General features: G+C 42.7%; 1 protein-coding gene across 6 annotated transcripts in view; it reads right to left on the bottom strand.

The window, feature by feature from the left end:
* The window catches only part of daam1a (dishevelled associated activator of morphogenesis 1a), a 182,894-nt gene that overhangs the window by 25,939 nt on the left and 130,789 nt on the right, over positions 1-26,166 (bottom strand). For all 6 annotated transcript variants that reach the window (XM_078562726.1, XM_078562729.1, XM_078562727.1 and 3 more), the window contains 2 exons: positions 24,348-24,454; positions 8,082-8,166 (listed from right to left, as the gene is read on the bottom strand). In XM_078562726.1, coding sequence (XP_078418852.1) covers positions 8,082-8,166; positions 24,348-24,454 — 192 coding nt within the window. The remainder of the gene's footprint in view (positions 1-8,081; positions 8,167-24,347; positions 24,455-26,166) is intronic.

Raw genomic sequence — 26,166 nt, 5'->3', positions numbered from 1 at the left:
GTCCATTCCAGATCTTAACCGTGTAAAAATACTCAGCTACCTTCTGTTTTTTTGCCAATTATCTTAAGTTGGTGACATCTGCTTATTTACACTCCTGCCAATAGAAACACTTTCTCCCTATATACTCTATCAAAGCACCTTATAATTTGTGAATAATCCTATTAATTCTCCCCATAACCTTCTCTGCTGTAAGTAGAACACTTCAAGTTTCTCTAACCTCTACATGTAACTGAAGTCCCTCATCCCTGGTACCATTCTGATAACTCTCCTCTGCAGCCCCACCATGACCATGACATACTTCCTAAAGTGCAGTGCCTCGAAGTGGACACAGTATTCCAGCTCAAAAACAAAATTACCTGGAAAAACTCAGCAGGTCTGACAGCATCTGCAGAGAGGAATACAGTTAACGTTTCGAGTCTGAATGACTCTTCATCTGATGGTATTTTTGTTTTTGTTTTGGATTTCCAGCATCTGCAGTTTTTTGCTTTTATCACAGTATTCCAGCTGAAGTCTAACCAGTGATTTATGAGAGATTTAGCATAACTTCCTTGCTTTTTGCAATCCATGTCTCTTTTTATAAAGACAAGGACCCCCATGTGATCTCTTTAAAAAACAACTATCAACATGTTGTGCTACTTTAAAAAAAATTGTCCATATGAACCTCCAGGGGTCTCGGTTCTTGCATCCCCTTTAAAACCGTCATTTAGTTCACACTACCTTTCATTTTTCCATCCAAAATCATTTTGCCCTTTTCTACATTAAATTGCAATTACCATGTGCCAGTCCATTTTACCAGTCTGTCTATGCCCTCCTGTGTTGTCTGCTACTATCCTCTGTTTACATTTCTTGCACCAGTTTCATTTCTCGAGACGTTTAGCCATTTTATCTAAGCCAGCAGGACAAGACACGAAATTGTCCTGACCAAGAGTTACAACATTGGCTGAAGCGGCCCAATCATTACACATTCAGCCTCAGGAATGTATGCCATTTCTGTCTCCACCTCTCAAATGTTTTTGCAACATCTTTGCTGGTGACGTGCTTGCAACTGCAATAACAAATACAGGCAGAAATGGGTTGGACACAAGTATGCTGATTATGATAGATAGAAAAGACAGTTTGCAGTTTGAAATGACTGTAAATCTTTAGGGATATTTAGGAGTGTCTGAGACATTAAGTGAGCAATAAACCTGTTACCGACAGGCTTGATAAAGGACTGAACTGTTGAATTTATTTTCCGGCTGCATCTTACCTTCATTTGCAGGTAGGGCAGGGGGAAATTTAATTTGAAAAGCTAAACATTACTCTGAAGAATTTATGGGAAATACATGAACCACAAAATTCAACAATCACATTTACTACTGCTATAAAAGGTAAGTTCATCATTGTGTTTATAATATTCCTTACCCAACATTTAACTTTTCTAACACATGACTTATCTATTTCTGAGCCAGCCAACAGGCCCCAAACTTCAATCATTGCTGCAACTGGATCTGATTACTTTAGTTAGCTAATCCAGTTCTACAAGTATCAATCTTGTTTGCAAGACATTTTTCTCCATTAACATGAAAACCACTGTTTGAGTGAACTTGCACATACATGTGTTTTAAATTGAAAGAAAAAGCCAAACTTCCATTCTTGATACAAACAATTCTTAGGCTGTGTCTTAGAACACAGTGGAGAGTTTTGTATCCTTTTTCATTGCTATTTAGAAGGGAAAAAAAAACAAGGAATTGGTGATGGTGATTCCTTTTTCAGAGCTAGAAGTTGTAACTATATCCCAATGCAGTGTAGGCAGTAAAAACCAGTTTATTGAAACATTTGATACAGGGAAGACAAGAGTGCTACATATCAAGATGTGTGCACTTATAGAGGGAGTCCAAAACTATAAGTCAAGGTAAAAATAAAAATACCTGGAAAAACTCAGCAGGTCTGGCAGCATCTGCGGAGAGGAACACAGTTAACGTTTTGAGTCCTTATGACTCTTCAACAAAACTAAGCAAAAATAGAAAAGGTGAAATATAAGCTGGTTTAAGGGGGAGTGGGACAGGTAGAGCTGGATAGAGAGCCAGTGATAGGTGGAGATAGCCAAAACATGTCATAGACAAAAGGACAAAGAGGTGTTGAAGGTGGTGATATTAGCTAGGGAATGTGCTAATTAAGGGTAGAAAGCAAGATACAGATAGCCCTAGTGGGGGTGGGGTGGGGTGAAGGGATCGAAATAGGCTAAAAGGTAGAGATAAAACAATGGATGGAAATACATTTAAAAATAATGGAAATAGGTGGGAAAAGAAAAATCTATATAAATTATTGGGAAAAAGGGGGGATCGGAAAGGGGGTGGGGATGGAGGAGAGAGTTCGTGATCTAAAATTGTTGAACTCAATATTCAGTCCGGAAGGCTGTAAAGTGCCTAATCGGAAGATAAGGTGCTGTTCCTCCAGTTTGCGTTGAGCTTCACTGGAACAATGCAGCAAGCCAAGGACAGACATGTGGGCATGAGAGCAGGGCGGAGTGTTGAAATGGCAAGCGACAGGGAGGTCTGGGTCATGCCTGCAGACAGACCAAAGGTGTTCTGCAAAGCGGTCACCCAGTCTGCGTTTGGTCTCTCCAATGTAGAGAAAACCGCATTGGGAGCAACAAATGCAGTAGACTAAATTGAGGGAAGTGCAAGTGAAATGCTGCTTCACTTGAAAGGAGTGTTTGGGCCCTTGGACGGTGAGGAGAGGGGAAGTAAAGGGGCAGGTGTTGCACCTTCTGCGGTTCCATGGGAAGGTGCCGTGGGAGGGGGTTGAGGTGTAGGGGGGTGATGGAGGAGTGGACCAGGGTGTCCCGGAGGGAACGATCCCTGCGGAATGCCGCCGGGGGGGGTAAAGGGAAGATGTGTTTGGTGGTGGCATCATGCTGGAGTTGGCGGAGGATGATCCTTTGAATGCGGAGGCTGGTGGGGTGATAAGTGAGGGCAAGGGGGACCCTATCATGGTTCTGGGAGGGAGAGGAAGGTGTGAGGGCAGATGCGCGGGAGATGGGCCGGACACAGTTGAGGGCCCTGTCAACCACCGTGGGTGGAAAACCTCGGTTAAGGAAGAAGGAAGACATGTCAGAGGAACTGTTTTTGAAAGTGGCATCATCAGAACAGATGCGACGGAGGCGAAGGAACTGAGAGAATGGGATGGAGTCCTTACAGGAAGCGGGGTGTGAGGAGCTGTAGTCGAGGTAGCTGTGGGAATCGGTAGGCTTGTAATGAATACTGGTGAACAGTCTTTCACCAGAAATTGAGACAGAGAGGTCAGAGAAGGGAAGGGAAGTGTCAGAGATGGACCATGTGAAAATGATGGAGGGGTGGAAATTGGAAGCAAAATTAATAAAATTTTCCAGGTCCAGACGAGAGCATGAAGCAGCACCGAAGTAATCATCGATGTACTAGAGAAAGAGTTGTGGGAGGGGGCCGGAGTAGGACTGGAACAAGGAATGTTCCACATACCCCATAAAGAGACAGGCATAACTGGGGCCCATGCGGGTACCCATAGCCACACCTTTTATTTGGAGGAAGTGAGAGGAGTTTAAGGAGAAATTGTTCAGTGTGAGAACAAGTTCAGCCAGACGGAGGAGAGTAGTGGTGGATGGGGATTGTTCGGGCCTCTGTTCGAGGAAGAAGCGGAGAGCCCTCAGACCATCCTGGTGGGGGATGGAAGTGTAGAGGGATTGGACGTCCATGGTGAAGAGGAGGTGGTTCTCCAATCAATCCACGTAAAAAAGTCCCTCATCCCTGGAACCATTCTTATAAGTCATTGCTGGGTGCTTTCTAAAGCCTTCACAAGCCTCCTAAAGTGCAGTGCCCAAATTTGAACTTAAGTTGAGGCTGAGCCAGTGCTTTATAAAGCATCATAACTTCCTTGCTTTTGTACTCTATACCTCTGTTTATAAAGCCTAGGATTCCATATTCCTTTAACCACTCTCAACCTGCCCTGCCACCTTCAACAATTTGTGCACATATAACCCCAGGTCTGTAGGCCCATTACAATTGTACTTTTTAATTTTGTATTTCCTCTCCTTGTTCTTCCTACAAAAATATCATTTCGTACTTATTTGCATTAAATTTCAGCTACACTGAGTCCTCCCATTGCACCAGCCTATGCCCTCTTAAAGGCTATCACTATCCTTCTCACAATACTTTTATGTCAATAGTTTTGTATCATTAGAAAATTTTGAAATTCTGCAGAGTATACCCAAGTCTAAGTCACTAATATAAATCAAGAAAAGCACTGGTCCTCTCGCTGACCCCTGGGGGACCCCATTATACACCTTCCTCCAGTCGGAAAAGGACCGTTCACCACTACTGTTTCCTGTAACTCAGCCAACTTCGTATCCACGCTGTCATGGTACTTTTAGTTCATGAGCTTCAACTTTGCTGACCAGCCTATTAAGTAGTACTTTATCAAATGCCTTTTAGAACTCCATGTACACCATATCAACTGCACTACCCTCATCAACTTTCTCTGCTACCTCAGCAAAAATCACAAATAAATTACTTGAACACATTTTGCCTTTAACAAATCTGTGCTGGCTTTGCCTAATTAATCCACATTTGTTCAAGTGATTATCCCTGATTATCCTTTTGAAAAGCTTTCCCACCACCAAGGTTAAACTGTAACTGCTGGTTTATCCTTTTTTGAACAAGAGTGCAATATTTGCAATTTTCCTGTCCTCTGGCACTACCCCAATATCTAAGGAGGATTTGAAGATTATGGCTACAACCTCTGCAATATCCTTCATTACTTGCATCACATCCTCAGAAACATACATTCTGGTCCTAGTGACAAATCAACATTTAACATCAGAAAGCCTAATACCTCCGATTTACCAATGCCCATCCAGTGTCTCAACTACCTCTCCTTTCAATATGACTTAAGCAGAATCTTCTTCTTTGTTAAAGGCAGACGCAAAATACTCATTTAGTACATTTGCTATGCCATCTGTTTCCATGCATAAATTCTCTTTTTGGTCATTCAATTACATTAGTGATGCTATATAAATGCATGTTATTGATGTTCTTTCATGGAATAAGGGCATCCTTGGGAAGGTCAGCATTTATTGCACATCCCTAATTACTTGTAGTGAGATGCTTTCTTGAACCACTGCAGTGTGAGATGAAGCGACTCCCATAGTGCTGTTGGGTAGGAAGTTCTAGGATTCTGACCCAGTGACAATGAAGGAACAGCAAAATACTTCAAAGTCAGGATAGCATGTGACTTGGAGATGGTGACACTTCCATGTACTTGCTGTCCTAACTGTCCTTCTTGATGATCAAGGTCATGGGTTTGGAGGTGCTGTCGAAGAAGCTTCGTCAAGTTGCTGCACTGCATCTTGCCAATGGTATATACTGCAGCCACAGTGAGCCGATGGTAGAGGAAATGAACGTTTAAGGTGGTAGATGGGCAGTGAATCAAACTGGCTGCTTTGCCCTGGATGGTGTTGAGCTTTGTGTGTGGTTAGAACTGATCTCATCCAGGTAAATGGTGAATATTCCATCATACTTCTGACGTGTGCCTTGGGGATCTTGAAAAGGCTTTCAGGAGTCAGGTGGCAAGTTACTCATCACAGAATTTCCAGTCTGATCTGCTCTTGTAGCTAGAGTATTTACATGACTGGTCCATTTAAGCTTCTGGTCAAATGGTGATGGCATTGAATGCCATGGATATCTGGTTAGATTCTCCCATGCTGGTGATTGCAATTATCTAGCATTTGTTTGGCACAAATCTTTCTTGCCACTTATCAGCTCAAGCCTGGACGTCATCCAGGTCTTGCTACATGTGGGCACAGGCTTGCATTTAACAAGTGTAGTTACTTTTGAACTGTAGATAAACAAAAGGCATGCAAGAACTATCCACTCATCTAAAAAAAAGTCTAGTCATAGAGGTCTACAGCACAGAAAAAGGCCCTTCGGCCCATCGACTCTGCGCCAGTCAAACAAGTACCTAACTATTCTAATCCCATTTTCCTCTCACACTCTCAGGCAGTGAGTTCCAGATTCCCACCACCCTTTGGGTGAAAAAATTCTTCCTCACATCCCCTCTAAACCTCCTGCCCCTTACCTTGAATCTATGCCACCTGGTTATTGATCCCTCCAACAAGAGGAAAAGTTCCTTCCTGTCTACCCTATCTATGCCCCTCAATTTTATACACCTCAATCATGACCCCCTCAATCTCCTTTGCTCCAGGGAAAATAACCCCAGTCTATCCAATCTCTCCTCATAACTAAAACTCTCCAGCCCAGGCAACATCCTGGGAAATCTCCTCTGCACTCTCTCTAGTGCAATCACATCCTTCCTATAATGCGGATTCCAGAACTGCACGCAATACTCTAGCTGTGGCCTAACCAGCATTTTATACAGTTCCAGCATAACCTCCCTTATATTCTATGCCTCGGCTAATAAAGGCAAGTATCCCATATGCCTTTTTAACCACCTTATCTACCTCTCCCGCTACCTTAAGGGACCATTGGACATGCACACCAAGGTCCCTCTGATCCTCAGTACTTCCCAGGGTCCTACCATTCATTGTGTATTCCCGTGCCTTGTTTGTCCTGCCCAAGTGCATCACCTCACACTTATCCAGATTAAATTCCATTTGCCACTGATCAGCCCATCTGACCAGCTCGTCTATATCCTCCTGTCATCTTAGGCTATCCTCCTCACTATTTACCACCCCACCAATTTTCGTGTCATCCGCGAACTTACTGATCACCCCTCCTACTTTCAAGCCTAAATCGTTTATATATACTACAAACAGCAAGGAACCCAACAGCTATCCCTGTGGAACCCCACTGGACACAGGCATCCAGTTACAAAAACACCCCTTGACCATCACCCTCTGCTACTGCCACTCAGCCAATTCTGGATCCAATTTGCCAAATTGCCTTGGATCCCATGGGCACTTACCTTCATTATCAGTCTCCCATGCGGGGCCTTATCAAAAGCCTTGCTGAAGTCCAAGTAGACTACGTCAAATGCATTGTCCTCATCTACACATCTGGTCACCTCTTCAAAAAATGCCATCAAATTGGTCAGACATGATCTCCTCTTAACAAAACCATGCTGACTGTCCTTGATTAATCCCTGCCTCTCCAAGTGTAAATTACTTCTGTACCTCAGAATTGCTTCCAATAGTTTCCCCACCACTAGGGTTAGACTGACTGGCCTGTAGTTCCCTGGTTTATCCCTTCCTTCCTTCTTGAATAATGGTACCACATTGGTTGTCCTCCAGTTCTCTGGCACCTCTCCTGTGGCCAGAGAGGTATTGAAAATTATTGCCAGCACCCCTGTTATCTCCTCCCTTGCCTTACTCAACATCCTGGGATACATTTCATCCAGGCCTGGAGGTTTATCTACTTTTAAGCCTGCCAGACCACTTAGAACCTCTTCCCTTTCTATGCTAATTTCTTTAATTATATCACAGTCCTTCAGCCTGATTTCCATATCCACGTCATCCCTCACTTGTGAACACGGACACAAAGTATTCATTTAGAACCCTACCTACGTCTTCCGGCTCCACACACAAATTACCACTTAATATGAGGGGCCATCATGCATCAGGTCCTTAATGGGCCCTACTCTTTCCCTAGTTATCCTGTTACTCTGAACGTACTTGTAAAATAACTTTGGATTTTCCTTTATTTTACCTGCCAATGATTTTTCATTCCCCCTTTTTGCTCTCCTAATTTCCCTTTTAAGTTCCACCACCCCTACACATTCTATACTCCTCTAGGGCTTCCGTTGTTTTGAGTCCTCGGTATCTGCCATAAGCCTCCTTTTTTCTCTTTATCCAATCAAGTTTGATTTCTGGTCAAGGTGACAAGGCAAATGGAGGTGCAATATTTCTCATCAGGAGGGATGGTCATCTCCAAGCTCTTTTCACATACTTCCAGCAGCTCACTCAAACGGCATGGTAGAGATTCATCTTCTCATCTGATGCATGATGGCCCCTCATATTCAAAATGTAAATTAGCATAGAAGTGATATAGCCTCCATGATGTCCCACTCTCAAGTACATAGACCAATACAAAATGCTCCACAACCAACAGTACCTGTTCAAGCATGTCCTTAGGAAGATCCTCTTGTTCATCCATTGTTAAAATAGCACGTTTTATCTCCTCATTGGAGAGTTTTAACCTAAATAGATAACAGATACATAATTCAAAACAGTAGTGATGCAATTTATCACATATATATATTGTAGCCGGTACTGTGAAAATAATTTATACTTCCACATTCATATTAATTAGCAGTGGTTCTCCATGCCAAACCTTCAATCACTGACAACAGTTGGGGGAATTATCATAACTACTTCACCACTTTTATTTTCATGTGAGCTACTGAAGAGTAGTCATTAGATCTGTCAGCTGATGTTTGATTGAAATGTAGGTTGAAGGGTGTGGTGCAGCAATTAGAACATGACGCTTTCAAATCTGGAACTTAAATTCAGGTCAAGCATTGATATATGCTTCATGTGCCACAAGCAGAATGAGCTCTGGGATGGTTGAATCCCACTTCTAGTATGAACAAGTTGAGGGTACAATTCTGTAACATTTGACAGTATCACGAAAGTCAAATCTGTCAACCAGGTAGTCAAGGATGATCTCATAATCCGCTTAATCACTATCTTTCACTCCAATTTGCGCACAAGTGTCGCAATTTAAGAAGGATGTGAAGGCATTGGAGAAAGTGCAGAAAAGATTCATAAGAATGAAGTTCCTCATCCTTGGAAATAGTTACGAAGGTAGACAGGAGAAGTTAGGACTATTTCCCTTGGAGAAGGTTGAGGGGAGATTTGTTAGATATATTTAAAATCATGAGGGGTCTGGACAGGGTAGATAGGGAGAAAGCGTTCCCACTCATGAAAGGATCAAGAATGAGGGGACACATTTAAATTGGTAAAAGAAACAAAAGCAACATGACGAAAATTTCTCACACAGCAAGTGGTTAAGGTCTGAGATGCACTGCCTGAGAGTGTGGTGCAGGCAGGTTCAACTGAAGCATTCAAAAGGGAATTAGACAGTTATCTAAAAAAGAACGTGCAGGGTCACAGGGAGAAGGCGGGAGAATGGCACTAAGTGAACTCCTTATTCGGAGAGCCTGTGTAGACGTGATGGGCCGAATGGTGTGGCGCCCAGAACTGGACGCAATACTCCAGCTGAATCCGAACTAGTGTCTAATGTGAGTTCAACACAACCTCCTTGCTCTTGTGCTCTATACCCCTATTAATAAAGCCTAGGATTGCTTTATTATTATTGCACCCTCTTAACCTGTCCTACCACCTTCAATGCACATATACACCCAGGTCCCTCTGCTCCTGCACCCCCTTTAGATTTGTGCCCTTTGTTTTATATTGTCTCTCCATGTTCTTCCTACCAAAATGAATCACTTCACATTTCTCCACATCGAACTTCATATGCCACCTTGTTACACCAACTCGTCCACATCACTTTGAAGTTCCACACTATCCTCCTCAAAGTTCACAATGCTTCCGAGTTTCGTATTATCCACAAACTTTGAAATTGTGCCCTGTGCACTAAGGTCCATGTCACTAATATATCAGGAAAAGCAAGGGTCTCAACGCTGACCCCTGGGGAACTCCACAATAAACCTCCCGCCAGCCCACAAAACATCCATTAACCATTAATCATGGTTTCCTGTCACTCAGCCAATTCCGTATCCATGTTGCTCCTGTCACTTTTATTGTGAGATGGAACTTTGCTCACAAGTCTGTTGAGTGGCACTGTATCAAACACTTTTGGAAGTCCATATACAACCACATCGACTGCATTGCCCACATCAACCCTGTTACCTCTTCAAAAAACTCAAGTTAGTTAAGCAAGGTTTTCCCTTAAGCAATCCATGCTGGCTTTCTTTAATTAATCTGCATTTGTTCATGTGACTAAATTTTTTTTAAACAGATTATTGTTTCGACAAGTTTCCCTACCACTGAAGTTAAATTGACTGGCCTGTAGTTGCTGGCTTATCTTTACACCCTTTTTTGAACAAGGGTGTGACTTATGCAATTCTCCAGTCCTTGCAACACCCCTAAGTCAAAGGACGGCTGAAAAATTATGGCCAGTGCCTCCGCAATTTCCCTCAGTATCCTTGGATGCGTCTCATCCAATCCTGGTGCCTTGTCAACTTTTAAGTACAGACACAGTCTATCAAATACCTCATCAATTTTAAATCCTTCAAGTGTCTTAATTACCTCCTCTTTCACCATGACCTGGGTAGCATCCTATATTCATTTAATACCTCAGTTATGCCCTCTGCCTCCATGCGCAAACAGCCTTTGTGGTCCCTAATCACCCCTATTTCTCCTTTTGCTGCCCTTTTACTATTTATGTATCTATAGAAGACTATGGGATTTCCTTTATGTTTGCTTAGTCTCTTTACATATTTCCTCTTTGCTTCTCTTATTTTCTTTTTCATTCCCCTCTGAACTTTCTGCAGTCAGCTTGGTTCTCAAATGGTATTTTCTACCTGACATCTGTCATAAGCAAACTTTTATTCAGCCCAGATTCATTCCTATCTATTGAAGTTGGCTTTTCCCCCAGTTAATCATTCTTACTCAGGACTGTTTTTTGTCCTTTTCCACAGTCTTAATCTTATGATACAATGATCACTATCCCCTAAATGTTCTCCTGATGCTTGATCCACTTGGCCCCCCTCATTCCCAATAACCAGGTCTAGCAGTGCCTCCCTTTCTCATTGGACTGGAAACACACTAGAAAATTTTCCTAAACACACTCTAGGAACTCTGTGCCCTTTACACTACCACTATCCCAGTCTATATTCGGATAATTAAAGTCCTTCATTATAACTACCCTAAAATTTCTGCATCTCTCTAATTTCCTTGTAAATCTGTTCCTCTGCATCCTTCCCATTAGTTGGTGGCTATAGACTACACTGAACAATGTAATTGCACATTTTTTTTGTTTCTTAGCTGTCCTTGACCCCTCTGGGGCATCCTCTTTCTTCAGCACTGCAATGCTCTCCTTAATCAATACTGCCACCCCTCTTCCTTTTCTCCCTTTCCTATCTTTCCTGAACACCTTGCATCAAAGGATATTTAACACCCAGACCTGCCCTTCTTTGAGCCAGGTCTCTGTTATAGCCACAACATCATAATTCCACATGGCAATTTGCACCTATAACTCACCAATCTTATTTACCACACCCCCTGCATTCACATACATAAACAGTAACCCTGATTTAGACTCTCTTACTTTCTCCTGTACTCTGACTCCCCATATTAACTTACTTTTCAATCTCTCCCAGTATTCTCTGCATCTTGGTATTCCTCTCTGACATTTTTTGGTTCCCACACTCCTGCCAAATTAGTTTAAACTTTCCCCAATAACACTAGCCCCACAAGGAACTCAATCCCAGCTCTAATTAGGTGCAACCCATCCAGCCTGTAGAGGTCCCTTCTCCCCTAGAGCCAGTCCCAATGTCCCAAGAAACTAAAGCCCTCCCTCCTGCACCATCTTTCCAGTTAATTTGCTCCATCGTCCTATTTCTATACTCACTCGCATGTGGTACTGGGAGTAATCCGGAAATTACTAATTTCCTGCCTAGCTCCCTAAATTCTGACTGCATGGCCACGTCCCTCTTTCAGCCTATGTCACCCGTACTAATGTGGATCATGACAGCTGGCTGTTCCTCCTCCCTCCCCCTCAGGGTGCTCCGCAGCCAGTGACATACTTGACCCTGGCACCAGGGAGGCAACTGTGGGACTGCTCTCACCTAGTTCCATTATCTAATTGTATCCAGAGCAATACTTGCATTGGCTTCTCTTCTTACTCCCCACACCAACACCTCTGATGATTCCCAAAGATTTGTCCTTGACCCTCCCCACCCTCCACACACAAGGGAAGCGGTATTGAGCAAACTGATGGACCTGTGAGCTGACAAGTCTCCGGGTCCAGACGGGCTTCATCCTAGGGTATTAAGAGGCGGCTAAGGAGGTAGTAGATGTGTTGGTGTTAATTTTTCAAAATTCCCTAGATTCCGGAAAGGGTCCATCAGACTGGAAAGTAGCAAATATAATCCCTCTATTCAAGGGAGGGAGGGAGGCAATTAGCTTGACGTCCATCATGGGGTAAGAGTTAGAGTCAATCATTAAAGATGTTATAGTTCGGCATTTAGAAAAACAGAAGGTAATCAGGAAAAGTCAGCATGGTTTTGTGAAAGGGAAATCATGTTTAACCAATTTATTAGAGTTCTTTGATAACATGTGCTGTGGATAAAGGGCAGCCTGTAGATGTACTATTGCTTGGATTTCCAGAAGGCATTTGATAAGGTGCCACATCAAAGGTTATTGCTGAAAATAAAAGCTCATGGTGTAGGGGTGACATATTAGCCTGGATAGAGGATTGGCTAGCTGGCAGAAAACAGTGTGCATAAATGAGTCTTTTTCTGATTGGCAGGATGTGACGAGTGGAGTCCCGCAGGGAAATGTGCTGAGGCTTTAACTTTTTCCAATTTACATCAATAACTTAGATGACTGTAGCGAAAGCATGGTAGCTAAATTTGCAGACGACGCAAAGATAGGTAGGAAAGTATGTTGTGAAGACGACATAAGGAGCACGTAGACGGATATAGACAGGTTGAGTGAGCAGGCAAAAATCTGGCAGATGCAGTATAATGAGGAAAAATTTGAAGTTGTTCACCCTGATAGGAATAATAAAAAAAGCAGAGTATTACTTAAACGGAGAACAGCTGCAGAATTCAGAGGGGCAGAGAGATCTAATTGTTCTCGCGCATGGGTCACAAAAAGTTAGCATGCAGGTACAGCATGTAACCAAGTGGCTCATGGAATGCTATCCTTTATTACGAGAGGAATTGAACATAAAAATAAGGAAGTTATGCTTCAGTCATACAGAGTATTGGTGAGACCACATCTCAAAATACTGTGTGCAGCTTCAGTCTCCTTATTTAAGGAAGGATGTAAATTGCTGGAGGCAGTTCAGAGGAACTTTACTAGACCGATACCTGAAACGAGCAGGTTGTCTTATGAGGATAAGTTGGACAGGCTGGGTTGGTTTCCACTGGAGTTAAGAAGAATGAGAGGTGACTTGATTGAAATATAAAAGATCCTGAACGGTCTTGACAAGATGGACATGAAAGGATATTTCCTCTTGTGGGTGAGTTAATAACTAGGGGGCATGGTTTTAAAATTAGAGGTCGCCCTTATAGGACAGAGATTGGAGAATTTTTTTCTCCAAGGGTTGAGACACTTTGGAACACTCTGCCTCAGAAGGCAGTGGAAGCAGGGTCACAGAATACTTTTTAAGGCAGAGGCAGATTGATTCCCCTGCCTAACAACAACCTAAGGTTATCAGGGGTAAATGGGAATGCAGAACTCGAAGCACAGACAGATCAGTCATGATTTTATTGAATGGCGGAGCAGGCTCAAGGGGCAGAATGGCCTACCTCTGCTCCTATTTCATATGTTTGTATCTCATCTCATCTGTGTTATCTCCTGATAGCCAGTTGGTGAAGGAAGAAACCAAAGCCAGTCTTTACTTGTAATGTTTTACTCTGTGAATAAATCTATTCCAAGTATATCTCTCCTAGATTCATTCTACTCCTGTGTCAGTGTTTCTTTATATGTTCCCAAATAACCATCAGATCAACGCCTTCCATATCTGTATGCTTAAACTCAATTGATACAATTAACTGTGGCTAAAACCCTCATCCATGCCTTTGTTACCTCTTGACTATTCCAATGTCTGGTCTCCCATTCTTCTATCTGTAACCTTGTCATTCAAAACTCCACTGCCCCTGTTTTAAATCGCTCCAAGTCCCACTCCATGCCTTAACTCGCACCAAGTCATATTCACCTATCATCCGCATACTCCATAAGCTGCACTCGCTCCCAGTCAAGCAATGTCTCGATTTTAAAATCAACCTCGTTTTCAAATCCCTCCACAGGCTCGCCCCTTCTTATCTCTAATCTCCTCCAGCTCTACAACCCTGCTGATACCTGCACTCGTCAAATTCTGGCTTCTTGAACTCAATTTTAAATCGCTCCACCTTTGGTGGCCATGACTTCAGTTGCCTAAGCCCCAAGCTCTGCAATTCCTTCAGTATACCTTTCTGCCTTTCTAATTCGTTTCCTCCTTTAAGGGACTCCTTAACAACTACATCTTTGATCAACTTTTTGGTCATCTGACTATCTTAAGTGGCTCAGTGTCATATTTTGTTTTAAAAAGCTTCTGTGAAGAGTCTTAGGCCATTTATTGCATTAAAGCTGTTACACAAATACAAGTTGTTGATTTACCAATGCTTCTTTCCCACCCTCCTCCCAGCAGAATTCAGTCTGCCTAGACATTTGATGGGTATGCCATAAGGATGGCCTGTGATGAAAATGGAAGTTTAATACTAGTGCAGTAGAGGGTGCTGGAGGCTCATTGGAAGGCAATATAGCTACAAACTAGTGCCACGCATGACACCTTAATACACAGTGCATATAACGGAAAACAGCATCTATGATCATCATAAGGATCATCATTTTTAAAAAAAGGAGTGACACAATTGGCTGGTTTTGCTATAAAGGTAACTAAAACTGCTCACCATTATTAAAGTGTAAAGCAGCCAGCAACAGGAATTTGTTGTCTGTGGTACCCAGCTCCTCCAGGAGCTGTATTATATTGATAACCCAAAAAGAGGCTGGCATGAAAATATATGGAACAGCATCAAGTTCCTGTACCGATGAGATATAGTCATTTAACTTGCCAGAAAGAGTCAGGGGTAGTCCATTACAGTATAAGTGCATGTTTAACAGTCTGATAAGTCTTAATTACTGTCAAACAATCTCTTTGGCATTGGCAACTAACTCATTCTTCAGGTTTTAATTATTCTAGCAGTAGCACAGGAAAGACAAAAGCAGCTGGAAGCTGGCTTAAGGTGAATGAATGAATCACCATAGTCCCAGAGGACCATAGGCTGCTCTCTCATTAGGGAGAGACACAACAGGTGGTGAGTTTAACCCAAGGGTCATCACACCTCAGGGGAGGGGTGAGGTTGAGAAGGCAGGGCCTTCATGGATGACCTCAGCCGGTACCGGAATTGAACCCGCACTGTTGGCATCACTCTGCATCACAAACTAGCTATCCAGCCAACTGAGCTAACCAACTCCCTTCATATCAAAGTTTGGCAGCCACATTGAGCACCAGCAGCTATATTTGATGATTTTATAAGTAAATGAATGCTTTGACTAGAGTCATGAACCAGTGGAAATATTGTTTAGGTTTTTATACTCATTTCTACTAAAAGAAAATAAAAATACCACTAACTCGGCCTCAATTAAAGAATAGGTAACAAAAGATGAACAAATCTCTCAAAAGAATAATACGTTAATCATGGTATCACTGGGCAAGGAGCCAGGCATTTTCCTCCAGTGGAAAATATAGTGCCAGCCTTGTCTGAATAGATCTTAGTGACATTACTGTCCAAGCCGTACATTAGCTGTACTGTTGGACAACAAATTTAAAATGTGCATTATATAAGCTAATATTGACACTTTTTGAAAAAGATTAAGAGTTAACTTTGAGCCTTACAGCAAGCTATAAAAAAAAGCTAATGAAAAACCATTTGCAGACACTGAATAAAGTTACCAATCTGACCTACATAGATACAGCTTAATTGGTCATGACCTTCAGATGACTGCATTTACAGCAGAGCTATTACATCATAGAAAACAAACAGAAGTACATTAATGAAATTCCAAATGGATCAAGACAGAAATCCAGGCTAAGGCATTTTTGTAAAACACACGAGTGCATGATGATAAATGTCAACCGATAAAACATAACCAAATAATGCAGTGAATGCAATGAAAAATATGTAACTGCAAAAATAAGTTTGGTTTAAAGAATTCATTGGATATTAATTTACCCCACTTTTATCTCTTCAAACATTGTATCATTTCCTGAAAAATGCAGTTTCAGGGATAAATAGTGATATTGAACTAAAACATATAACCTCAATTGTCCAATTAGTTTTTTTTTAAATGTAAAGACTGAACGTCTGTGTGCAGCTGAGAGAGATTATAATTGTTGGACACCAGAGGGAAAGATCAACCAGAGCCATCTGCTGTTTCATGGTCAATAGCTTCCTGAGGTGGTGTTAATAGAACCTGGTTAAAATACCCATACAGTGCCCAGAAATTATAACTTCATATCTACCATTAGTGCAACTGCAACTTCACTTTATTTTACTTCCATGTAGGAGTATTGTAAAGTCTTGGCTCTCATCCTTTCAACAGGCTAGCTGTTAAGCTTCCTATTTACAGGTTGACTGTAAATACTGCATAACGTCATCAAAATGCATTGAGCATCAGTGAGATATTTTTGAGGATGTTTCAGGATTTTTGGTGGCAGCTTTTTTTGTTCTATAAAGCAGGCAGCAACCCAAAAGACAATAAGAGTAATAAGACAATAAGGATATTGCTTCAGTGATGTGACCTGGTGGTGTAGCAAATTCCAGTTGGAATTTGAATGGAGCATGACAGAACAGAATCACAGTAATTTTGGTGAGTTATATTAATCCAAGGGCACCGTCATTATAAACAAAAAAAGCAGTTAAATCTATCTAAACAGATTGACATGTATCTTCCATTTGCTGAGTCAAAATCCTGCAACTCCCTAACAGCACTGCACGTGTTACTACACTACATGGACTGCAGGGGTTCAAGAAGGCAACTCACCACAACCCGGTCAAGGGTAATTAGAGAGGGACAATAAATGATAAATTTGCCAGTGACACCCATATCCCAAGAAAATTAAGCCAGCACCCTCCCACATTTCTATTGGAAAATTATACATTTTAAATACGAACATACAAATTGGAAGCAGTAGGCCACTTGGTCCTTCAAGCCTGCTCCACCACTCAATAAGATCATGGCTGATCTGATTGTAATGTCAACTCCACATTCCCGCCTACCCCCAATAACCTTTCACCTCCTTATCAAAAATCTACCTACCTCTGCCTTAAAAATATTCAAAGGCTCTGCTTCCACCACCTTTTGAGTAAGAATTCCAAAAACACTCAATGCTCAGAAAACATGTCGCTTCAGCTGTCATAAATCGGCGACCCTTTGGGCGGATTTTTCCCAGATTTGCAGAAAATGCAGTAGCAGGCGGGTAAAATGGAGTCCTACCCACCGATGAAAATGGCCGTTAAATCCCAAGCTCGCCTCAGTATTTATTCACTCCCGCGAAACAAGCTGTGGCTCTCCTGCCCACCAACACCCCACTGTTGCATCACGTCAGCTGCCATGTTTAAAAGGCAGCTGCCAGCACAACGCTCATCGCCACCAGCTCACCACCGCTGCCAGGGAGACATGAACAACAAAGGAAAAGAGACTGCAGCCCCCCGCTTCAACAATGGTTCCCTCAAGTGACTGCTGGGTGCCATGAAAGCCCCTTAGGATGTGCTCCACCCCTGCTCTGGCCACAGGATGGGCAGCAAAGTCACCAACCTGGCTTGGGAGGTGGTGGCAGCAGTAGTCTGCGCAAATGCCCTGCAGAGGACGACAGCCAGCCAGTGCTGCAAAAGGATGAATGATCTCCATTCCGCCAGGGTAAGTCACTCTTTTCATCACTCCCAACTCTCTCACTCTCAAACTCACAAATCCATCACACATCCACAGGGCCCTCACTCACTGCCAGTGCAAAGGGACATCACCATTCACTCTTTCACACACGCCGTCTTTGTCCTCATCCCATCCATGGGACCACTCACCATCCACACAGGCCAGGCATACTTAGCATCTGGCCTGGCAGGAGTCCTGATGCACACTCCCCCCATCTCTATCCATGCAGGACAAAACTGGCACACAACAGGCAGGAAAGGTCGCAGACAGGTGGAGGGATGCCGGAGGTCAACGTTTTAACAGAATTTGAAAAGAGAGCCATCCAGCTGGCCGGCGATGACTGGGACCGGTCCTGTGCTGACGGTGAGGTCAGCGCTGCTCTACCAAGTGAGGATCCATCAGACAACCATGCCGTGAGTGATATGCCCTCTTTTACAGGCCACTGCCATGCACTAATTATCTCCCATTGCTTTCGCAGGCACATCTTCCAAACAGCCGACAGAGTCCATGACCCAGGGCCTCCAATCAAGCCTCAAATAAATCTCCGAAGAGGAATCTGGAGGCACCCTCCCTGAAGTCCCATCACAGCACTCACCCACACCCTCCACCAGCGCAGAGAGTCACACCTCAGTGGGACCCAGCTTTAGAGTAGCCTTGGGATCACAATCTGGTGAGCACATCGCACTTTCTGATCCACAGCAGGCAGGGGAAGGGGCTTCCCAGGTCCCCGGCACACGGAGGACTGCTGGAGACCAGAATGTTGCTGAGCTCAAGACAGATGCGTCTAAAGTTTCATGGTTGCGTCTCTATGATGAGACCCTGCTCATGGAACGCAAGTGAGTTGCCCTCGGCCAGGCAATCTCAGAGGCTGTGAAGATCTATGGAGTGTACTAACTGGATGTTGTCATCATCCTCCTGCCATTGAGTGACTATTAGTGCCTCCACTGCATCTCCATGACAGAAGCATTCTCACAGAGGGTATTGACGCTGCCATAAGCCAGACAGGACTCAAATGTTCACAACTGCGATGTGAGGATCTATGGGGACACCTCACTGCATGTCATCATCATCCTCCATAATTCTGGCAGCTATGAGGGCCGCCTGAGTGCACCTGCCTCTTCTAGCCAGTGCGAGAGCCTCATCCCCATCATCGTCACCACCGAGGACCCCCTCACCCTCATCCCATCAAAGTCCTCCTCATCCAAGGAGACCTCCGGCTCCTCCATCTCCTCCTCAGCCAGCCTGTCTCCCCGTTGGGAGTGCCAGGCTGTAAAAGGCACAGCAGATGACAGCTTATTGCACAGCTCTATCAGACCGGTCCAGGCACCGGAACTGCATCTTCAGCATCCTGATAATCTGCTCCACCGAGCTGCGAGCTACTGCATATGAGCCTCATTATAGCATCGCTCTGCTGCAGTCTGAAGCTGCCGCACAGGTGTCATCAGCCACGGCCCACCCTTGTCCCCAAGGAGCCAGCCCTGCAGCCTCTGTGGACCCTGGAAGACTGCAGGGATCTGCAAGCGTCTCAGGATTTAGGTATCATGCACATTCCCTGGAAACCATGCGCACACCTGCAGGATGCATTTCTGGCGGTCGCATACCAGCTGCACGTTCAGTGAGTGGAAGCCCTTGCGGTTGAAGAAGTCCACCTAATGTAGAGACAGAGATCAGAGCACCACATGAGTGCAGTCAATTGCACCCTGGACCTGTGGGAATCCCGAGATCAGGGTGAATCCAACGGCCCTTGCATCCTGGCTGTCCCAGTCCCGGGCGAAATGCACAAAGTTGTGTGCCATGGAGAAGATGGCATCCATGACCTCATGGATGCATTTGTGGGTGGCGGATTGTGAAATCCCACAGAAGTCACCTGTGGAGCCCTGAAAGCAGCCACTGGCATAGAAATTGAGCACCGCAGTCATTTTCACAGCTACTGGCAATGGATGCCCTCCATGTCCCCTTGGAGCCAACTGCTTCAGTAAGTGGCAGAAGTGAGCCACCAGGTCCCTAGACATGCACAGTCGTCAGCGACACTGGTTCTCAGTCATCTACAGGAATGGCAGGCGGCATCTATAGGCCCTGGGTGTCGCTCGGAGCCGAGCAGCCACAGCTCGCTGTCACGAGAGAGAGAGAGAGCAAGCGAGCCAGCGCGAGAGAGAGAGACTTGGTTCTTATGGCTGTACTTAGCACATTTCCTGGCCCTGTGTGACCACCCCTTAATGCTTCCTGGACAGTGCTGGTTACCCATCAGATAGCCAGAGATGAGTGTGCTGCAGGACTGCCCTGTCAGCCTGCAACATGAGGCAGACGGGTCCCAACCAGGATGCTGGGATTGCAAGGGGCTGTGAGCGCCTCCAGCAGTGACTGTTACATGACCAGTATTGGCAAGGAGATTGTACCACACGTGCAGCCCAACGGCCCAATAAGATGGTGGCGGACTCTAGGTCTATGCAGGGATCACGTCCAGGGACAGGCACCCCTTGCCCCTGCACCCCTCAGACCTGTAACAACGGGCGAGCTGTGGAGTACGCTGCTGCTCACTCACCTTAATTCCCCCAAAGTGAAGGCTACCACCAAGTGCACATCACCTGCACGCTATGAAACACGTCGGCGTGCTTTCCCACCAACGTGGACGGATGATATTCCGGGGTTCCAATAGCCTGGTGGAATGGCCTTTTAATTATGTGATGTATTACAATTAGCTCCCTGCCGGCCGATTGTGGGAAACGCAGCCTGCCCGACTGGACGATCACAACCTGCCTTCATGTGAAGCAGGTCGCGCCATATTTTCCGCGCACGCCACCCATCACGCCTTCCGCCAGCGAGCTCGGAAAAATCTGCCCTTATTTTTCAACAGTGACCCCTTAAACATTCTCCCATAACAGGAAACATCCTTTCCACATCCACCCTGTCAAGACTCCTCAGGATCTTAGATATTTCTATCAAGTCTCCTCTTAATCATTTAAACTCCAGCAGATACATGCCTAGCCTGTCCAAACTTTCCTCATAAGACAACCCGCCCATTCCAGGTATTAGCATAATACATCTTCTCCGAACTGCTTCCAACGCATTTACATCTTTCCTTAAATAAGGAAACCAATACTGTGCACAGCACTCCAGATGTGGTGTCACCAATGACCTTATAACTGAAGCATAACCTCCCTACTTTTGTATTCAATTCCCCTTGCAATAAACAAGAACCTTCTGTTAGCTTGCCTAGTTACTTGTTGTACCTGCATACTAACTTCGAGATTCATACACTGACACCCAGATCCCTCTGTATCTCAGAGCTCTGCAATCTCCCACCATTTAGTAAACATGCTTTTATACTCTGCTGCCAAAAATGGGCAATTTCACATTTTCCCTCATTATACTCCATTTGCCAGCTCTTTTGCCCACTGACTCAACCTATCTATCTCCCTTTTCAGCTTCCCTACAGCCTTTTCACAGCTTACTTTCCCAGCTATCTTTGTCTCATCAACAAATTTAGCAACCATATCTTCGGTCCCTTCATCCAAGTCATTTATATAAATTGTAAAAAGTTGAGGCCCCAACACTGATCCCTATGGCACATTATTCATCACATCTTGCCAACCAGAAAATGACCCATTTATGCCTTTGTTTCCTGTTAGCTAGCCAATCTTCTATCCATTTCAATATGTTACCCCCTATACCATAAGCTTTTATTTTCTGCAATAACCTTTGATGTGGCACCTTATCAAATGCCTTCTTGAAAACTAAATGCAGTACATCCACCGGTTCCCCTTTATCCACAGCATCTGTTCCTTCTTCAAAGAACTCCAATGAATTGGTTAATTTCCCTCTCACAAAACCATGTTGACTCTGCCCGATTACCTTGAATTCATCTAAGTGCCCTGCTGTGACATCTTTAATGAAAGTTTCTAACATTTTCCCTGTGACAGATGCTAAGTCAACTGGCCTATAGTTTCCTGCTTTATCTGCCTCTCTCAGACTCAGACGTTTACAGCACAGGAGGCCATTCAGCCCAACGTGTCCACCCAAGTCAACAAAGATCGGACTACAATAATCCCTTTTTCCAGCATTTGGCCCATAGCCATGGTGGCTATGGCAATGCAAATGAATATCTACATACTTAAATGTTACAAGAGTTTCTGACACAACCACCCTTTCAGACTGTGAGTTCCAGACTTCCACCACCCTGAGTGAAAACATTTCTCAACTCCCCTCTTAGTCTTCTACCTCTTACCTTAAATCTATGCCCCCTTGTTATTGACCCCTCCCTTTTTAAATAAAGTAGTTTCATTCACTATTTTCCAATCTAATGGAATCTGACCTGAATCAAAGGAATTTTGAAAAATTAAAACCAACATATCAACTATCTCGCTAGTCACTTATTTTAAGACTCTAGGACGAAGTCCATCCAGACCTGGGGATTTGTCAGCCTGCAGTCCCAGCAATTTGCTCAGTATCACTCCCCTGGTGATTATAATTTTGAGTTCCTCCCGTACTTCCATTTAGCAATTTACATCTATTTCTAGGATGTTACTTGTACCCTGTATAGTGAAGACCAATGCAAAATATCTGTTCATTTGCCTTTATATTTGTAGCTAGCTTTTGCTCATGCCCTAATTTTACCCTCTATTAATCTTTTAGTCATTCTTTGCTTTTTTAAAAAATATTCTGACCTGCTACCCGTCCTTGTGCACTTATATGCTTTTGCTAGGCCCTCCCCTTAGAAATTTTCTCTCGTGTTAGGATGCATCTTGTGTATTGTGAAATATCTCTTTAAATGCTTGCCACTGCACCTCTATTGACCTATCCCTTAACCCAAGTTGCCAGTTCACTTTAGCTAGCTCTGCTTTCATGCCCTTATTTAAGTTTAAAATACTAGTTTTTGACCCACTCTTCTCTCCCTCAAACTGAATGTAAAATTCAATCATATTATGATCACTGCTACCTAGGGGTGCCTTCACTATAAGGTCATTAATTAATCTTATCATTGCACAATACCAGGTCTAGTATAGACTGCTCTCTGGTTGGTACCAAAATGTGCTGTTCTAAGAAACTATCCCAAAAGCCTTCTATAAATTCCTCATCTTGGCTATCTTTGCCCATTTGATTTTTCCAGTCTATATGCAGATTACAAACCCCATGATTATCTTTCTGACAAGCTCCCATTATTTCTTCCCTTAAACCCTGTGCTACCGTGTAGTTCCTGTTAGGGAGGGCCATACACCATTCCCACAAGTGACTTCTTGTCTTTATCGTTCCTCATCTCTACCCAAACCATTTCTACATGCTGGTCTCCTGAACTTAGGTCATCCCTCTCTAATGTGCTAATATCATCATTAATTAACAGAGCCATCGCTCCACCTTTTCCTATCTTTCTGTTCATCCTAAATGTCATGTAGCTTTCAATATTCAGGTCCCAATCTATGTCATCTTGCAGCCATGTCTCTGTAATGGCTATCAGATCGTACTTATTTATTTCTATTTGCACTATCGGGTCATCTGTTTGTTTTGAATGCTACGTGAATTCAGATACAGACTCTTTGGTTTTGTCCTTTTATTATTTTGTAACCTCTAGCCTTATCTGCTAATTTACTCTAAGATTTGTACCCTATCCCTTCCTATCACAGTCTGTTTATCCTTTCCTTCTTGCCTTGTCTCTACTTTGATTTATCACATTTTCCCAAGTTTGATCCTTTGACCCACCTATTTGGTTTAAAACCTCCTCTACTTCACTAGTTATGTGGCTCGTCAGAACACTGCACAATTCAGGTGTAGACTGTCCCAATAGTACAGCCCCCACTTTTAAAAAAAAATCAAACATAAAACCTTAGTGAAGTACACTTCTTCGTATTAGGATGGGAGATATAAAATATTCTTAATTCAAGTTGCGACTGTTGCTCATAAGCTGCAAGTATCAATGGGCTACACTGGCACAACCAGCAATAAAATTATAGTGGCAAAAACAGATGCAAAGGAATAAAGAATTTGCATTAATATTGTGCCTTTCATAACCTCAGGACATCCCAAAACACTTAACAGCCAATTAAGTGCCCTTGAATTGTAGTCACTGTTGTATCTGCACCCACGCACAACTTTTCATCAACCTCTTCATTAAGCATCATCCTCATGATTGTACAAAGTTCAACAGTTTTGTGTTTGCAAGTGCAGTACATAGACAATATTCAAGGGGAAACTGATGGGAAAGCGAGCACAAACAATATTTTTACTTGATTAAGAGACACACAATGAGCAGAGGAGTTTCAGGTGCCACGGTTACAGAAGCCCTGAGGTGCTGAATCTGGAGAAAGGGAATGAATTTCCCCATCAAAAGCTGGGGCTGGGCAAGCAGGAATAGTTCTCTAAATCAGGATTGGAATTGCTGGAGAGTGGGTGAAGTGAGTTTATACTAAGTTTCTGAGTTAATGCATAGAAGCAATACCACTTTCACACTAACTCAAAAGCTAACGCTCCAAGTTGTCTCTCCGATCTGGATATTGCTACTGAAGTTGGTCAAGATATTCCCAACAGTTCTGGGTTGTGCTTGTGCCCATGGTATGCTAGTAACATATTTCAGTTTCTTCATGTTTATTGGGTTGAATAATTAAGTACTGAGTGATATTAACAGCTTATAATCCTTTAAAGAATTTATAATAATGTTCCCAAGTCAGGAAGTAAAATATATAAACAGTTTCACATTGTAATTTTTTAATAAAATAATTACCTAGATAGAAGAATATTGCAATTCTGGGCTCTTCTCCCATCAATTACTGACAGTTCTTTGACTTTCTTGGTGGAATTAAACGTGTCTTCATTGGATTCTGTCTCTTTCTGTGGGCCGGAAAAATGTTACAACAGTAAATAAGCTGAATACACCATCAGAATACTTAACTGCCTTGGTAAAGCTCTATTTATGGGGCCACATTCATAGCATGTTTGTAAACAAATTTGGAGGACCAATTATCACTATGTTTCTAGGCATTTGGATAGTTCTAAAGAAGTTTGAGGGTTAAAAGATAAAAATAGTTACAAAATATTTCCAAGCATAATTAGCTCTGGATGTGGATTTACTTCTCAAAGCATAAAGATGGTCCCACTGACCAATGTATTCTCACTAAGGTAAAGATGACCTTAGTGAGCTGGCCTCAATACCCACTTCAGACCAAAGTTTTGCACTAGATATATGTCACTGTTCAGGAATAATGCACCACAGTAGTAGAAACATGCAATGAAAGAATGCCATCTTCAAAGAATTCAATTCCTTTCAAAACAAATGAAGTTCTCCGCAGTCTGGATGAGAAAGTTAGGGTGTCATAGACCAAGTTTAGGGATAGACAAAATTCTAACAAATTCTAAAACAGACTAATTGTGGATCATGTGGGTGACATCAAAGCTGCTGCTGTCAGAATTGATATGAAGCACAAGGTACTTTTCGTAGAATTTAGCAAAATATTTTTTTAAGTATTGAGAAGTATCTGTTCGTAAATAAACTATCTAATTTGAAACACAACTATAAAGACCACAAAGGTCTTGGATAATCAATGCCAAGTTGTTAGACATGAACTAGAACAATTAGCTTTACATCTCTGGTGAAGGGGGAAAATATCAAATTAGAATTCACTCTTGATCACTATCCACTGACACTTGTTCGAAAGTGTGCAAGGGTGGACACTGGGTGAAGTCAGAGGTAACCTTCACATAGGTGCCTCACAGACTTAAGCAACAATATCTAGACTCAGACATGAAGAATGGTTAAAGACATAAGGAGTAAATTCAGGAGAATCTACATATATGGATCTTTAATTGTGTAATTGTACATAAGGCCTTTTATTATGTCCAATATTTTTATAATTATCAAAATCAATATAAACCTGTGATTCAACATAGGATACATAACAGATCTTGATGCAGTGGGAAATCATACACTTATCATTTAAAGTGGTTACATCCCTGCTTCAGTAAATAAAAGTACTACATGACCAATAGCTTGTTTATAAACTAAGAATATGGAATATTCACATTTCAGTCCCTTAGAAATTTAGATGCAAAACACATTGAGTTCATTACCATTTATGAGTAATGAGGTTAACCTAGGACTTTTTATTTCAACTCTGTGCAGGTTTTGCTAATACTATTACAGATCACGATGCACGGTGCTACAATTAAATCATACTCAATTAAACAAATACCGGAGGCATCGTCTCCAATAACTTTTTAATAACATAAAATTAATCCGCACAACATTCTACTTCCTCTTCTATCTTGAAGTCTAAAAGTATTTCCAAATTATTTAAACATCAGACCACAGTAGTAATAATGTTTATGTGCTCTTTGATCATAAATTATTCAGCTATCATTTATATCTTTAATGTTTTCAGTTGATTAGAAAATATTGTATCAATCAACTTGTCAGTTATGATACAAATGAACAGCCGATCATCCTCAATAATACCAGTGACAATGTATTAATTACTGAAACTAACTTCAATGTGCACTTTCACCATTATAAAGCTCATGCTGTGATTTATATAAAAGTAGACTCC

This window comes from Cetorhinus maximus, chromosome 18 (genome assembly GCF_964194155.1).
Source record: "Cetorhinus maximus chromosome 18, sCetMax3.hap1.1, whole genome shotgun sequence".
Classification (NCBI taxonomy): Eukaryota; Metazoa; Chordata; class Chondrichthyes; order Lamniformes; family Cetorhinidae; genus Cetorhinus; species Cetorhinus maximus.
The sequence above is the reverse complement of the archived record's forward strand: the minus strand, read 5'-3'. Positions and strand labels throughout refer to the sequence as shown.